General features: G+C 33.6%; 1 protein-coding gene and 1 long non-coding RNA gene across 2 annotated transcripts; one reads left to right on the plus strand and one right to left on the minus strand.

The window, feature by feature from the left end:
* Positions 1-2631: 2631 nt before the first annotated feature.
* LOC109005178 lies at positions 2632-3692 on the plus strand. Its single transcript, XR_001998422.2, has 3 exons — positions 2632-2745; positions 3083-3129; positions 3626-3692. It is a non-coding gene; the product is annotated as an uncharacterized LOC109005178 (long non-coding RNA).
* Positions 3693-8551: 4859 nt separating this feature from the next.
* On the minus strand, positions 8552-16358 carry LOC109005182 (uncharacterized protein At1g32220, chloroplastic). Its single transcript, XM_035682886.1, has 10 exons — positions 16120-16358; positions 15312-15450; positions 15120-15208; positions 14097-14152; positions 13956-14011; positions 13295-13388; positions 12116-12195; positions 9935-9977; positions 9296-9387; positions 8552-8889 (listed from the first exon to the last, which is right to left on the minus strand). Exons 1-10 carry the CDS (start codon positions 16167-16169, stop codon positions 8710-8712), a joined length of 879 nt encoding a protein of 292 aa, XP_035538779.1. The 5' UTR covers positions 16170-16358; the 3' UTR covers positions 8552-8709.
* Positions 16359-16568: the final 210 nt, after the last annotated feature.

The following is a 16568-nucleotide window of genomic DNA, read 5'->3' on the forward strand; positions in this document are numbered from 1 at the left end:
TGATACCGTAAAAATTTTTTTTGATCATTTTGATAGGACATTTCAATTGCATTAACACATTTAAGTTTACATTGTCAACTAATTAAATGTGACTTACCATAAAAGTAGGTGATCTTCATCTCCATTTTGGGACCGATCGATTTGATAGGAATCTACTCATGATCCATAGAATAATTAAGCTAGCATAATTAATGGACCTTAATTGCATGCGTTGCTTTCTTTGTAATGGAGGAACCCTAATCTTTTCTAAATAGCTAGCTCGCAATTTATAGTGTCCATACTATATATTCAAGAAAAAGGGCATGCACACCGGCCCATCAATGGCAGGTGACTTTAGAGACTTTGCATGATGGGATGAAGATTATAACTTAGAGGGAGAGATGAGATCAGCCTTATATATTTGGAATATAATTAAGGCAATTGATCGTTTGCAGTACTGATCATGATCTATTACGTATGTACATCATGACTGCATTAATCTAGTCCGAGATCCTCTGAGGGTTTAGCTAGCTAGGCTATTAGAACAAACTTTTGCTACGTCCTGTTATCTGAATTTCGCACAGCCGGCCGGAATCTTTTACTTTTTACTTCACAGACCTTCTCTCTCTTACTTTGGAGCTAGGGGGCCGGTGTCTGTAGGTATATGCTTTGCATACAACCAAAGCAAGCTTTTGCTTTCTCTAGATTCCTTCTTGTAATTACCTCGATCAAGGGCGACGATATTCAAAGGGATAGAGCTAGCTAGCTAGCTACGCTGCATGCATGCAGTCAATGATGTTTTGACTTTGAGTTAAATGTACGCGTTGTGTCAAAGCCAAAATACTAAAGTAGCTAGGAAGTAATTACAAGCTGGAAATTATTAGAAATTAGAAATAAAGAATGAAGGAAAGGGAGAACATCAATCCAACTAATATAAAACGTCCAGATCAATCAACTTCAAGCAATTAATTGGACCTCATGATCATATATATATGGCTCAATATATATATACACACACACACCTGCATGCAGTTAACTAAAATATCTCTCTTTCATGAATCATTCATGTTGTTCTCTCTGATGATCTCCCTGGCAAAGTCGTTGTTTATCACTCAATTGGCGCCCCTCTTGGATTCCTTTGTCAATGCCCTCCTTCCTATAATTCCCTGCAAGCTGCGCTATAACTATCAGCTCTATTTTTATTTTTTTTTTCTTGTGATCCCGTCGCTTATTGCCAAATATTCTTTCCTTAATTTTATATTCACTTTACGTACTGTCAAGTCCTTTCTCCTTTGCTTACACTCGTATTCGAACTTAATTTATCAACTTTAGCTCATTGCATGCAACATGTTTCAAATTTGTTTGTCACCTTTCCTGAGTTGATCATGAATATAATATAACGTTAGGATTGATACTATTCTCTCTCTCTCTCTCTCTCTGTGTGTGTGTGTGTATGGATTCCATATTCTATTTGGCTAGCAAGCTAGGTTCACATACAATGGCACCTCCGGATCCAATCTCTCTCTCTCTCCTCTCTCCTCTCTCCACTACGTTTTGTACCTATTTTGATGCTTCATCAAGCTATCACGTCATTAGACATTAGATATTCGCTTTTCATTTCCCCCCCTTTTTTTTTCTCAACGCCACTTGGAGTTGATGTGATAGTTCGTGATCAACTAATTAATTTGATTCTCTAAAGATAATACTTAAATGCTCCTTTCTTTTCACAACCACCTTAGCAGATAATCTTTGGTTCTTCGTACTTAAACTTCATTAATTACTCATAAATCTTTGGTTATAAAGTTTTGATTATTATATCCTAATCGTTGATCTCTCTGCATGCCTTCCTGAACGAGGTTGAATCCAGTGCAGAGATCAGTACCTCCATTAATTAATGGATGGTCTCTGTGTGTGTCATGCATGTATATATATTATCTGATCAGTTACTCCAAACAAAAGTAACGTACGACTTTAACTTACCGATAATTAATAAATAATTAGCACTTATCCGAAAGACTAAACTGATTAATAATATAATTTAATTACTCATGAATCCATATTTTAACTATCAAACACTTCAGTAGCCTAATCATGCAAAGCCAATTTATCCGACATGCATAAACTATTGCCCAACTTTGATCTGTACGTACGTACAGGCTATATATATATATATATATATATATATATATATATTGTTGATCTCTCAGCTTCATGGGTATGTTTGCCATGCATGCATATATCTATCTCTATTATATAAGTGCCTATCAGATGGCTGTGGACAGAAATTCTTGTTTTAACGAAATTACAGTAATTTCCGTTAAGTCTCTGTTTAATACTCTCTCTCTCTCTCTTGATTAAACCATACTCTCCCACAGAAACCGTAGCTTCTCTCAACAGAAACCGGACCCTCTCTCACTCGCTCGTTCGAATCTAGCTGGGGGAAGGAGAGTTTCGGCTTCTTCTTCCTCTTCCTCTCCTCGCTCTCCCCGCCGTCCCTTCGTCTTCAGTGGTTTTGTTGAGTTTTTTTGTTTTTTTTTGTTTTTTCCAGGTTTTTGGCCGAATAAAAGGGGTAGCTGTTTCGAGCTCCTCCGGTGACCATCGTCCGACACGCACACCATCGGGAGAAGCCTCATCCGCCGATCTTGTGTTCGACTGGATTCGAAGCCAATCGGAGCGGCGCGTTGCGCCGACGCGCGGTTTAAAGGAAACGCGTGGGGTTCCCAAACCACCGCGATTCATCTTCATTTTTGTGTCAGTGCTGTGTGGGTATGGTTTTTGTTGATTCTATTTCTTTTCACTCCGTGGGATGTGAATTTGAAAGATGGTTTTTTCTTTTTCCCGTTTGTGTGGATTTTTTTATTTCATTTTTTTGCTTGTTAGGTATTTGTTCTCCATTTTTTTTGGATGTGAATCTGCTTGTTGGATTTTTGTTCGTCGGTATGGACCATTTTTTGGAATCTGAAGGATGTTTTGATTTTATTTTTTTCCCGTTTCGTGTGGATTTTTTTATTTCATGTTTATGCTTGTTGGGTTTTTGTTCCTCCAGCCTGCACCAGAGACTTTCAATCTTTTTTATGACATTATTCTCCTCTCTGATGGCCAGGTTGTGTATCAGGGTCCCCGTGGCCGACTTTCTTCAAGCTTACCCAAGTAAGTTTCTAGCTTCATCTTGATTTTGTGTATTATATAAATATATTTATAGATATTGTATGTATGTATGTATTGCATCTCATTACACATGATTGTGATTAAATTCGCTCTATGATCATGATCATGATCATGTTGATGGCAAAGAAGGCCGTGTTCATGACTCGACCAGTATTGACCATAGAACCTACACATCTTCGCATGGGCAGGACTTCACGTCCTTGTACAATATGTAAATCCCCCTGCCTGAAAACACGCACACACAAAGAAAGAGATTAAAATGATCAGCTTCTTTGATAGAACTAGGAGATATATATGGACCTTTATTTATACATCAGAATTTATTTATTTTTTCTGTTTAATATATCTTTCAAAGAAAAATGAGATTCCCACTTTAACTGGCTTTGAAAAAAAAAAAGAAAAAAAAATGATTTTGATTACTTTAATGAGAATCATGTATGTTAACAACGTTACTAACATTTCTGATTTTTGTTCACAGGAAGGATAAGGATCCATTGAAACCCAAGCATCCAATGTCAGCATTCTTCTTAGTCACAAACAGTAGCCAAGTTGCACTGCTTGTGGAGAAGAAGAGTGTTTTAGAGGTATTTTATTATCACAATTCTCTTTCTCTCTCTATCCTATGGAAAAGACTACATCATATTGCTGCCATCAATGTCGCCGAATGAAGGCCTTTGCCTCACTGAGTGTTGTCATCAACCAAGATCTGCACCAGGCAGAGCCACCCCGAGCCCTCAATACCACCTACAGAAGAAGAAGAATATTACTCCGATTGGCTCAAAGATCGCGGTAATTTCAACTCCGCGCCTTATTTTTTTCTATATCTGTTTATCATAACCAGTGTTTCATTTGTTTGCTTAGGAAAATGTAATGGGATTTTTATTACTCTGCTTGATTGAGGTTTAGATTTTTGTGGAACGGTAACAAAGAGAGAACTGGGGGTCGGGCATTTCTATTTGTTGTTTCTATTATTTGTGTTCCCGATATTCTCTGCAGCCAAACAGGGTCTTCAAACAGCATCCCTTGGGAAATTTTTGTAAGATTTGGTGTTATAAGGTTGGGAATGGGTGCTAGCAGAAGAATTTCTTAAGTTTTGATCAATTTTTACTCGTATTGCTTTTTATCAGGCATGTCTTACTTGAGTTATGGACATCTTTTGAGTATATATTAAAGAACTGATTCTTGTTGAGCCATGTGCCCTGCTTCAAGAATAAATTATATATTTTTACACAGGATCTGGGAGATTCCCTTTCTCAGGCAAGTGGCATTTGCTTTTATACTCTTTCTTGGCCAGATAAAGCACTATTTAGTTTTCATGCATTATAGTTGGTTCATTGTGTGAATACCAACTTCGAGCTGCAAAATTTCAGATTTGCAAGCCAATTAAATCTTTATTTTTAAGAAGATAATATTTCTCTCCTATTTTGCAGTGTTTTAGCATGCATGGATGTCTATGTAATTATTTTTGTTCTTGAGATGTGATGCTTTCTTTCTCCTTCTCTCCCTCTTTCTTCTCAGTGATAATGGGAAAGGTCATATTCTACTCTATCTTGCCTCCTTGGAAAAGGTATACAAATAGCATTCCTTCCTGAGTTAATAATGACTATGTTGTCTGAAGCTTTGGCTTGAGCAATAGATTTTGTATAGAGATGCAAGCAGAAGCAGAACGTAAAAAGAGAGCTCAAGTTCTTGACTCTAAAGGTAATAAAGTCAGTTTGATATGCCAAGTTTCTTAGTATACCACTTTTCAACACTCAAGTAGGTAGCCTTGTGCATTCGCCTTTTGCATTCTTAGAAATTAATGTCTCTTTATAATTTACAGGAGAAAGACAAAGCCAACATCAATGTTGCTGATGGAAAGAAGAGTTCTATAATCTTACAATCTGAAGCTGCAAAGATGGATAAAATTAACATGGCCCAAGTTATTTATCATGTCAATACAGATTAATTCCCACAGAATGGAAGTAATGTTTTTCTTCCATCCTAATATTAGTACTAAAATCTGTTTTGATAAGTAAGTTATTTCTTATATCTGTAGAACATATATACTATTTTGGACACGCATTTAATTTTAGCATGGACTAGGATAGAATTCATAATCAATACAAGCTTTGGTCTGTATTATAATGTTTTTGTTGGAGTGGTTGCCACAAGAAATTTAGGCTGTGTATTGGATTTTGAAAGGAACTTATGTATATGTTAAGCCAGGTCTCACTAAAGGGGGCTTGTTCATGTTCTCTTGTATGGTATGTGAATATCAACCCGAGAAGTCTTATGCTGAAGCCCTTTTTTTCTCAACACATCCTATATATAGCGTGCAAAAATTTAAGAAAATAAATTTTTAATGCTATATCAAAATTGTGATCATGTGAAAATTTTTAAGAAATTTTTAATGCTATATCAAAATTGTGATCATATGAAAATTTTTAAGAAATTTTTTACTAAATCTGTTAAGAAAAAAATTGTAATTTCAATTCCCCCGAGCTTGGATCAACCTATGGCCTATTTGAACTTATTTGTCTTTGTACTAATGTTTTTATCTTCTAATTTATGCAGGCATGTACTTAATTATCATTATCCAAAAATATTTGCTAGAATTTACATTTTTTTTCTATGCATTACATTTGATTCCAATCATTTTTTTTTTTATAAAAAATATATATTTTTTTAAAAATAATCATTTCATCTAGCTAGGCTAACTTGCTTTGCACGTTGCCTTAACCTAGTATATATATATATATATTATATATATATATATATATATATGTGTAAAGGATCAACCCACTATATATCTTGCTAAGAGTGTGATACTTCGCCGCTTCTACATGTCCACTCGATATGCCGCCAGTGTAAAATGCACTTTTCTTTATTTTTGCTTTTTATTTTAAATATTTTTCAAATATATTTAAACATATTTAAAATATAAAAAAATATCAATACTAATAGTCACTTCCTTAATCATTAATTTCTTAAAAAAAAAAAAATTAAATATATGAACAGTCAAAATAAGGGACAAAATAAGAAAGCATACTAGCATTTATCATCTTGCAAAAGCTAATATATATATATGTATGTATGTATGTATGTATGTATGTATGTATAGATGCATTAGATGATCAAGAAGTAGTAGTAGTCTAAGGGCAGGGTCGGGCTATGCATGGGATGAGATATAAAATTCTCATCTCATCTCATCCTATCTTATTCCTAAACATAATTCAAATACAATTTTTTCAAACTAATTATTAAAACTTTTTCAAAATTATAAACAAAAAATAAAAAATAATTCTAACTTTTTCAAATCTCAAACAAAAATAATATTATAAGACTATATTCTTATAATATTTTAACTTTACGATATTTTTTAGAGTACTGCTATATTCACAAATGAATTATACAAAAATAAATCCACAAACTGATATAGTTTTATTTGATTCGTTAGATCTACTTTACAATAAAAATAATTTTATAATCTGACGAACTACATAAAGCCACATTAGTTTGTGAGATTGTTTTTGTGTAATCCTTTTGTGACTAATGCATTTCTATATTTTTTATTCAATTTTTTCTATCTTATTTTCTAAAATTCAAAAAATATATACTCAACTCAAACTATCTCACAACTTTGTATTCACAAACTATCTTATTACTATTCGTAAAATTTTCATCTTATCTCACTCTCCAAACAGCCTTTAGGTGATTTGTAGCTGATTGTATGTATTTTATTCTTAGAAAAAATATATATCAAATAATTAATTCATTGTACCTGGCTGCATATTTGGTGGCTGCTTGTATCATTACGTTTCTCTTGATCGATCTCATTTGATATGAAAAAGAACACGCTTTGTTCTAATAAATTATAAATTAATTACTCTCTCCCAAGCAAGCCTAGTAAAAGAGGAGATCGATTAGAATAACATCATGATATCGTATCTAATCATCGTAAATATATATTATTCATGTCGCAGCGATCGATCGATGTTAAATATATTGATATATATAAATTAATTAAGACTAATGCTCATAGTGGATAGGGCACTTACATGGGGCTATAACTCATTAGTTCATTTTTCTTAATTTAAAGGTTGGAGTCCGAACCAATCTAGTTAACAAAAAGAAACTCAGACATATATATATATATATATTGTCACCGAGAAAGAAGAAACGCCAGAGAGAGAGAGAGAGAGAGAGAGAGAGAGAGAGAGAGAGAGAGAGAGGCATTTGTTTTGTTCCCACTTGATTCCCACAATTTGGTGGATCCGTGACGCGGACTTCCATTTATTTTTATGCTTCCAAGCCTCAAGGGCTAAACCACGGAGGGGGTGGGGTTTTACTACGTCCCACGATGTTTCCAAAGTGACAAAACAATCTTTTATTTTTCTACCTTTTTCCGCGTATGAGAAATAGTAGTTACAATCGTGATTATGCAAGTATTTTAAAAAATTAAATAAATACGAGATTCACATGAAAAGAAAAATAATTTTTTAATAATAGATCCCATTCTTTTTTAAAATAACTATACGACACTTGCACATTCTACATCTGTATGTAAAAAATTTATAACAACTATGAATCATCCTATATTGAATGCATATATATATATATATGTATGTATGTTTACACACGTACGTACATATCATCGAGTAATAATGATGAGTAAAATTTTTCATCATTTTATTTGTTAAGGATCCGATCGATCGGGTAACCAAAAAAATGACGAAGAAGAAGGCTATGATGATGACGTACGTATAATGAGTGAGTACGTAGGATCTAGGCAGAGAGAGAGGCTGGCCGCTTGGCATGCATACCTTTGCAAGTTTGCATGCTCGATTAAATATTTTTCTGCTATTTGAAACCAACTGGCCGGCCGGGGAGATCCTTCTAGTTAATGTCTACTCTTACCTAAAAAGACAATTCAAACTGTAGTCGGAGTTGCTTCTCCCTAATTCCTAGCTTCCTTCCTACTAATTATAAAGTGATTCTAATGTCTCCTAAGTAAGAGCCTAATATTTCAGGTCTCCAGCCCCTACCGTCTGTCTCATGAGTCATGAGTACTCTAAATGGTGATAAAATGGTCAACCCCTTTTTTCTGCCTTGCCGAAAAATCATTTAAATTAAAATACAGCCTATGCAATACGGATCAGCTGACAATTATGCGATGATACTTGATAGCAACATATAGCTCACGTGCAGATAAAGTGTACCATTTATTTATTTTTGTTGAGAACACCAGATTATTAAAAGCCTCTTCCATACAGTTTCCAATTGAAAAGGCAGTTCTCATCAATTCAGTCACCAAAAATTGACATCAGATTTTTTTTTTTTTTAAGAAGTCAACAAAAAGTAGGTCGCTATGTGCATATATATATATATACACACACTTGGGCGCATGTTATTGGATCAAACGTGAGATGGTAATTTATGATATTTTATTATTCAATTCACGAATAACAACAGCAGACGCCGAGTTTTTTCATTCAGTGAGATTTTTTGAACGTCAAAATTAAAGACAACAGCAAACCGAGGAAAAAGAACAAGGGAGCTGGGACTCGATCAACAACATTTCTATTTTGACTTCTGTTGACTATAACGTTGTATACCCTCTATGTCTATGATGCCAGGAGGAAAAACTGGATCCGTTGCTGCTCTAACAGCAACCTTCGTCACCGCATTAACACTGACAGGAGAAGCGAACAGAGGCCCCACAAGTGGCAGCTTGTTCAGCGGTTTTGCATGTTGGAGAACCTGCAACATTTGAGGTGATCAGGTGTGCAAATTTAGTTTAGATACAAGCTGGTTTCTTGACCACCAAGTTTAAAGACAACTTCCTCTCTGCTTTTGCTTCCCACATGATTAATCACATTCTCCATAACCTAATTTATCACCCTTACTTACAGGTGCCTAGTAGAACAGGAAAGAACATGATGGAAACATATAACTTGCAAACGAGTATGATATATTAGTGATCTCAATGCAAGCATGCTATGATCAGTTCTAAGATTGAAAGACAGGTGGAAAACAAAGCAGAGGCGGCGGCCATTGGCAAAGTCTAGCTAAATTAGCTCACATATATTACTATCTTCAATGGTTCCAGGAGAGAGGGGGAACATATAAAAAGATAAATATTATATAAGGGAAGCACAGAGTTTACCATCTCTAAAGGAGAACCGATTACTCCTAAAGGAATCTTCATGCTCCCAACACTGCGAGTCCCATAAATAAACCCAGGCCTCATAATCACTCCTGAGAAAGGGAATGAAACATGTTTCGTCACCTAATCGAAGTTCCTGTCATAATATATATATATATATATATATATATACTTTATATATAACTACTGCTTTAAGACTCCACAACTCGGCACAAGAAGATGATACTTTAAGGCCTCATTTGTTTTCACAACTCCTTTCGACTTATTTCATCTCATTTCATTTAATCATTACAACTTTTCTAAATTTCAATACAAAATAAAATAAACAATTCAACTTTTTCAAATCTCAAAACAAAAATAATATTAAAAAATATATTCTAAAAATATTTTATTCAACTTTTAACTCTAATCTTAACTCATCTCATCTGCGAAAACAAACGAGGCCTAAATGTTTTAAGAAAGTACATAAGTAGGACTGGATTATTGCACTATATGGGTAAATGAATGAGTTCCAGAATTCATATTGCTCATTTAGTATTCGAGTTTAAAAGTTCAAGCAGGTCTACTCAGCTCTCAGTTCTAATTCTAACGACTTCAAATGAAAAATGAAAGTCACAGTGAAAGAATGAGAAATCTCACCGCCATAAGGGAATTTGGTTAGTAACTCTGTCTCAGCAGCTCTCTACATAATAAAAGATGAAACAAAGGATTTTGTGTGAGAAATGGAATCAAGCATCACATGCTCACAGACAATGTTTTTGTGTCTAGCTCACGTCAATATTAACTATTATCTTTGATATTATACGATTGTAACTAAGCAAAGATTGAAAATAGTGAAGAAACCATGCATAAAAGGAGGATAAAATCAAGGCAAAATAGTAAATTTGCTTCTTACTACACAATTCTACTGTAGATTGCGATAATGCTTCCAAGCCTTGCATAAATAGTAATGCGTATTAATGGGAAGCTCTTGCTCATTTATTGTGATATTAGTCCTAGTCCTAATTTTGTATATTAACTTATTCTGCTACCATTTGCGTTGTAGACCTGAAAAAGCTATATTGTCCTATTTTGCAAATTTAATTTTTCTTATAAACTATATTTCTATTATTATAGAACCCAACTGGAAGATTCTAACTAATAGAAAGCTAGGTAAGATACCTAGGCTTCATTAGACCTTAACCACAATGTTTGGAAGAATAGAGAATAACACCCACAATCTCCCAAGAGTCAGCTTGCCATGAAACCCATTAAAAAAAAAAAATCACAAAGAAAGAAAAGTGTGACAATGATGCTACTTGAAAAAGAACTAATAATTCAACCTCTTCAACTTGGTAAGGAAAAAAAAAACAGCCCATCTTAAACAGACTACGTAAACATTATGAAAGAGAAAATTGGGGAGGGGAGGGGGTCACTTACGAAGCTCTCTCTATATTGAGGAACTTGATTCAATGTAAGAGTCCTAAATTACACACAGTTTCATCTGAGGATGGCATCTAAATTTGGAACATTAAAGTAGACCATCTGGTTTCTACTTACTAAAGCCACTTCATTAGAAAGGACTATAGAGTAAAATTTGAATAATTTCTGAATACATATAAATCATTGAAACCCAAAATTAGTTAAAACAAAAACAAAAATATTTAGGCTATGTTTGGGTATCAAAGTATTCTCAACACTTTTCAAGTATTTTCGTACTTTTGAAAATACTTCACATACCAAACAACTTAAAATACTCTCAATGGGACCCACAAACCCACTTCAATCTCTACTCATAACTATTCACAAACATTCTATAATACTTATCACTATTATATATAAATAAAAAATAAAATCACTATAATATTTATCACTATTAAATATAAATAAAAAAAATCACTATAATATATAAATAAAAAATAAAATCACTATAATATATAAATAAAAATATTTATCACTATCATATATAAATAAAAAATAAAATCGCTATAATATTTATCACTAAAATATATAAATAAAAAATAAAATCACTAAAATATATAAATAAAAAATAAAATCACTAAAATATATAAATAAAAAATAAAATCACTATAATATAAATAAAAAATAAAATCACTATAATATATAAATAAAAAATAAAATCATTATAATATTTATCTCTATTATATATAACTAAAAAATAAAATACTATAATATATATATAAAAAATAAAATCATTATAATATTTATAACTATTATATATAAATTAAAAATAAAATCACTATAATATATAAATAAAAAATAACATTACTATAATATTTATCACTATTATATATATATAAATAAAATCATTATAATATTTATCACTATTATATATAAATTAAAAATAAAATCATTATAACATTTATCATTATTATATATAAAAATAAAATAAAATCACTACAATATTTATTAATATTAAAAAATCACTATAATAAAATCATTATAATATTTATTATTAAAAATAAAATCACTATAATAGTTATGAGACCCACACATTTTTCAACTACCTACCCAAAAGTTAGCAACTCAACATACTTCACACATCCAAACGACTCAAAATACTCTCAATGGGACCCACAAACTCACTTCAATCTCTACTCATAACTATTCACAAACATTCTTAACACTTCTCAAATATTCTCACTACCTAAACGTACCCTTAATCATACATATTATGACACCTAAACCAGACACATAATTGGTGACCCAGGTTTGAGTTCAATATGGCATTTCAGATGAACTTTGAATAGATATATATCTTAGAAGAAAATGATCCAATGCTCAGAATCCAAGGTTAATTTCCAGATCTGACAGCAATACCTTTCCCTCGTAATATCCTCGCAGTAAGTAATTTGCCAAGCCAAAATCAGCGGCAGAGATATACACAAATCTTTTCACACCTGCAGGATCAAGAGCCTATCATCCAACCACAAAAGTAACAAAGCATAGGATGGCAGATGAGCTGCAAACCGAGCTTTGTATATTCAAGATTGGCAGTGACGAAAAAAAAAAAAAAAATAAACAAATAAAAAATAAATAAAAAACACTCAAGCTTGGCTCAAGCTCAATTTGAGCACAGTTATTGAATCAAACTCAGCTCTTCAATCATTAAGTGATGTTCTGTCTTATCTCATTTAAATACATGAGCCAATCCAAAGTGCAGCTAATGAGGAGTTTTCAATTGAAAAAAGGATAGATAACAAAAAAAATGTGAACCGTAGAAGATATTAATAAGAACTTCACCAATATAATAAATTTAAAACAAACATAAATGAATTGCATATCATAGACGCTCTTATCATTTGTTCCACAATAGGGTTACTTGCAAGTTTCTTGATCCGAACTAACCCATGTTAGGTTGGATTGTATGAAAGGTCATAAATGAGGTTCACACTTGGCTCTTTCATTAAATGAACAAACCTTTATTTGAATGGAGCATGGGCTATTCATGCTTCTGCAACTCTATCAAGTGTACCAGAAACTGAAGTGGCTAGAAATCACGACTTTAAAACCTCTATCATACTAATAGCCAACTAACTAGTTAAGGTCCAGAGAGTTGTAAAAGATGACAAAAGGTCATACAAATCAAAGCTCCAGTAATGCTACTAATGAAAGGTAGATTTAATTGTAAAATGGGACATGTTTATCATTTCAACTAATACAGATAAAAATAAAAATAAAAAAGTAAGAGGGAGAAGGCCTTCAAGAAATACTCATTGGGTATGGAACCTTCTCCTATGGTAGAAAGCAGAAGAATATAGAAGCCTATTGCAGCTGCCGCGCAAGGAATGTAAAAGTGAACATAAACCACAGCCACATGAAATTTCTATCAATATGAACATTTTAGAGGGAGGGAGAGAGGGAGGGAGGGAGAGAGAGAGAGTTGCTTAAGCGGAGATATTGGATTGTGTGGTCCAACAGGTTCTAGAACATAAGGGTCCAGTAGTACCACCCAGACAACCAAATAGTTAAAGAAGTATAATATTTGTATATCAATACCTTTTTCTGCAGCAGCTCTTATTGCATTGATGTTTGCCGTCCCATTAATTTTATACATATAGGAGTTGGAGCCAAAACCACCAACACAGGAGATCTAAGATATAAGCTTCAATTAGCAAGAAGATAAACATCTTACCAAGAAAGAAATGAACAGAAAAATCTAGCAGTAAAGGATTACATAGAAAGCAAGAAGACAAACATCTCACACTTATGCACAACTTATCCAATGGATATTGCCCCTACAATATAAAAAATGCCATCGCTTTTCGTTTTATCTTCTTTGGCATTGGCAATCATTGACTCCAATACCCACAATCATGTTACAATTAATCCTATGAAAATCTCCTCAACAAAGCAAATAGAAAAGACAAAAATCTCAGCCAACTTGCGCACTTGTCCAATATAGAAAATGCCTTTGCTTTTCATTTTATCTTCTTCTGCATGGGCAATCATTGATCTGAATACCCACAACCAAGCAACAATTAATCCAATGAAAATGCTCCTTCTTAAAATAACAAAGCTCCTTTGGTTCCATTGTTAACTTACAAGAAAATGTCCTTCAATTTGACAACAAACAATTTAAAGGAATCCTCCATCCACAATATTAACTTGTTTATATCTCGTTTTTACTTATCAAGAAAAGAAAAAAGAAACTACTTACCACAGAGGTCACCCCACTCAGGGCTTCTTGCCATGAATCAGGTAAAAGGAGGTTTCCTGGCAATTGGAAGAAAAAATTTAGAGTAATTGAAATATACCAAGTATAAACTCATCAAGAAATATAACATACGAGAAAGCATACCTTGATGCCAGGTCACTTTGTTAGCCCAAGAATCAGCTATAGATGAACGACCAGATCTGAAAGGAAGAAGAAAGCATGAAAAAATATGGTGTACCTTATTTGTCCGTATTTCCTTATTAAACCGACCCATAACTTATTATTTGAGAAAAAAAAAGGTTGGCCAAAGAACAGAAATGTCAATAGTCATACAAGTGAAAAAAAAAACCCTTATATTTTTATCAACCACCATGAGAACCAGAAGTTCATACTAAGAGGCTTCTATGGCATTATTAAAGTTTCATTTGCATTGTGGGAATAAATTTCCCACTGTATTTCCTTTAAATCACGTGTGCTGGAATAAAAATCACTTAAAAGGCCCATCTTGACTTGGGTTCTGTATTGGTATACAGGTATAGTTTTAAATATCACAAAAAGTTGGTGTTGGAGTTCAAGTCAGCTTTCTTAGTAATCTTTATCATTGCATAGTGGTCCAAACTAGTGTAGACTTCTCTATTTCTACTTTTCAATAATTTTTAGTGCTTTTTCTTTTTGCTTCTATACTTCCTGTGTACTGGGCAACACCTTTTTCTTTCATATTAATAAAATTTACCATATTTATCAGAAAAAATGTTATCAGAGGAATGCAGCATTTGGTAGCACAATCAAGTAGCGATATGCAGTAGAACCACGGGGACAGAAATGAAGACGCATGAAAATATATTATTTCTGGTATTTGCAGCAAAGATACATCACTATTTTTATTTCCAAATATCTATTATGCATAACTTTCTTACTGTCACTGCCTCCTTTGGACTTCTAATGGTCTATATCCCTATATGATAAAACTAGATTATCCTACATTTATATGCATATAAATGTGCATATAAATATATTTTTTTGATAAGTACAAAAAATTGCATCAACTGGGAGCAACGCAACAATTGCATCTAAATTCTCTTGAATGCACAAAAAATTGCATCCACTAGATAAGAACCATCAGTGATGGAAACATACAAAAGATTTATGAGTATTAGAGGTTTATACCTGCTGAGACTAGAAACTGACAAACCACGATCTAAAGCTTCTTTACAAACATGTGAGCCAACAAATCCATTTCCACCCAACACAAGTAACTGAATCAAAATGCATATAAGTCAAAGGAAAGAGTACACTCATACGCACAAGACTACTGGATTGCAAAATCCATTGTAAACTGTAGCCCTAGCAGTGTACTACCTTCTCTGTCGGAGGTGGCGGAACATTTACTGTCTCTGCTTCCTCAACTTTGAATGGTTCGTCAGCCTTTGTAGAATCTGTTGAGATATATCTCCCATTTCGGGATACGGCCATTGTACTATATTGGTGGGAATGAGAACTGAGAAGTATAAAAAGATTAACTTAATTGGAGCCAAGGGTAGATCATAAAAGTTAACCTGCTATCTCAACTGAGCATAAGATCCACAGCTAGGATCATTTAGGTCTAGAACAAAAAGGAAAAAAAAAAAAAAATCCTGAGGGGGGAGCTAATAGCCCAGCAAAACTATGTCAACTGTATTATATTTTTGTAAATTTGGGTAGCGAATCACATCTCGCAGTGCAAGTGCTAATCTTGTTACACTTCATAAATAGCTTTATTTCATTTGTAGAATGATAAGCTTAACAGATAAAAAATAAAAATAAAAAGATGCAATGCTAAACACGAGCAACAAATTCCTAAAAAATCGACTCATCCAAGAATATGGGATCGTGCTGATCAAAGGGATGCTCAAAAACTGTTTATTTGTTAAAGAAACATAGAGAATTACAGAAGTAAGAATTAAAACAATGCCGTATATGATACGAAAAATTAGAGAATTTATTGCCAGAGAAAAACGATTAGAGTTTGAAACCTAAGGAGCATTTAGGTCGAACTGTTTGGTAACAGGTACGAAACACAAAATCCAGAACGGAAAGGAAAAAGTAATCAAAGTGACGTCTAAATAAAATGAAAAATTGGCGAATCAATTTTCGCAAACACACGCACACAAAAAGAGAGAGAACTTACTTGAGCCTGGGAACCGATGAAAGGATCAAGCGGGAGATTACTGTCCTCATTTAATAATTTCAGTATCAATGCAAATCTTTTAACTTTCTTTCGGGGTTTTCCTTTTCTTCTGTCGCAGCTATGAAAATTCTAGAATTTTCCGAAAGCAAGAGTCTGAGCCCTGAGGTGCGAGAAATAGATTGCCTGGGGAACAAGGAGTCGGAGAGACACATGGCGAGTGCTACTGCTTCCAGAGTAAGGGTGCAAATGTGGCTCAACGACAGCCTAGAGAAACTGCGAAGTGCGAACCGTGCACTTGTGCGTGCGGGCCATGGGCCGAATGTTATTTGAAGACGTTTCAGTGTAGGTGGGCTTTAAATGCCAGCCCAATCACAACGTAAATGAGGCTAGAAAATGAGCAATGACCAAGAGGACAAATTAGACCAAGACGTGGCATCCCTTCATATTGG

The sequence above is a fragment of the Juglans regia genome, chromosome 11 (genome assembly GCF_001411555.2).
Source record: "Juglans regia cultivar Chandler chromosome 11, Walnut 2.0, whole genome shotgun sequence".
NCBI lineage: Eukaryota > Viridiplantae > Streptophyta > Magnoliopsida > Fagales > Juglandaceae > Juglans > Juglans regia.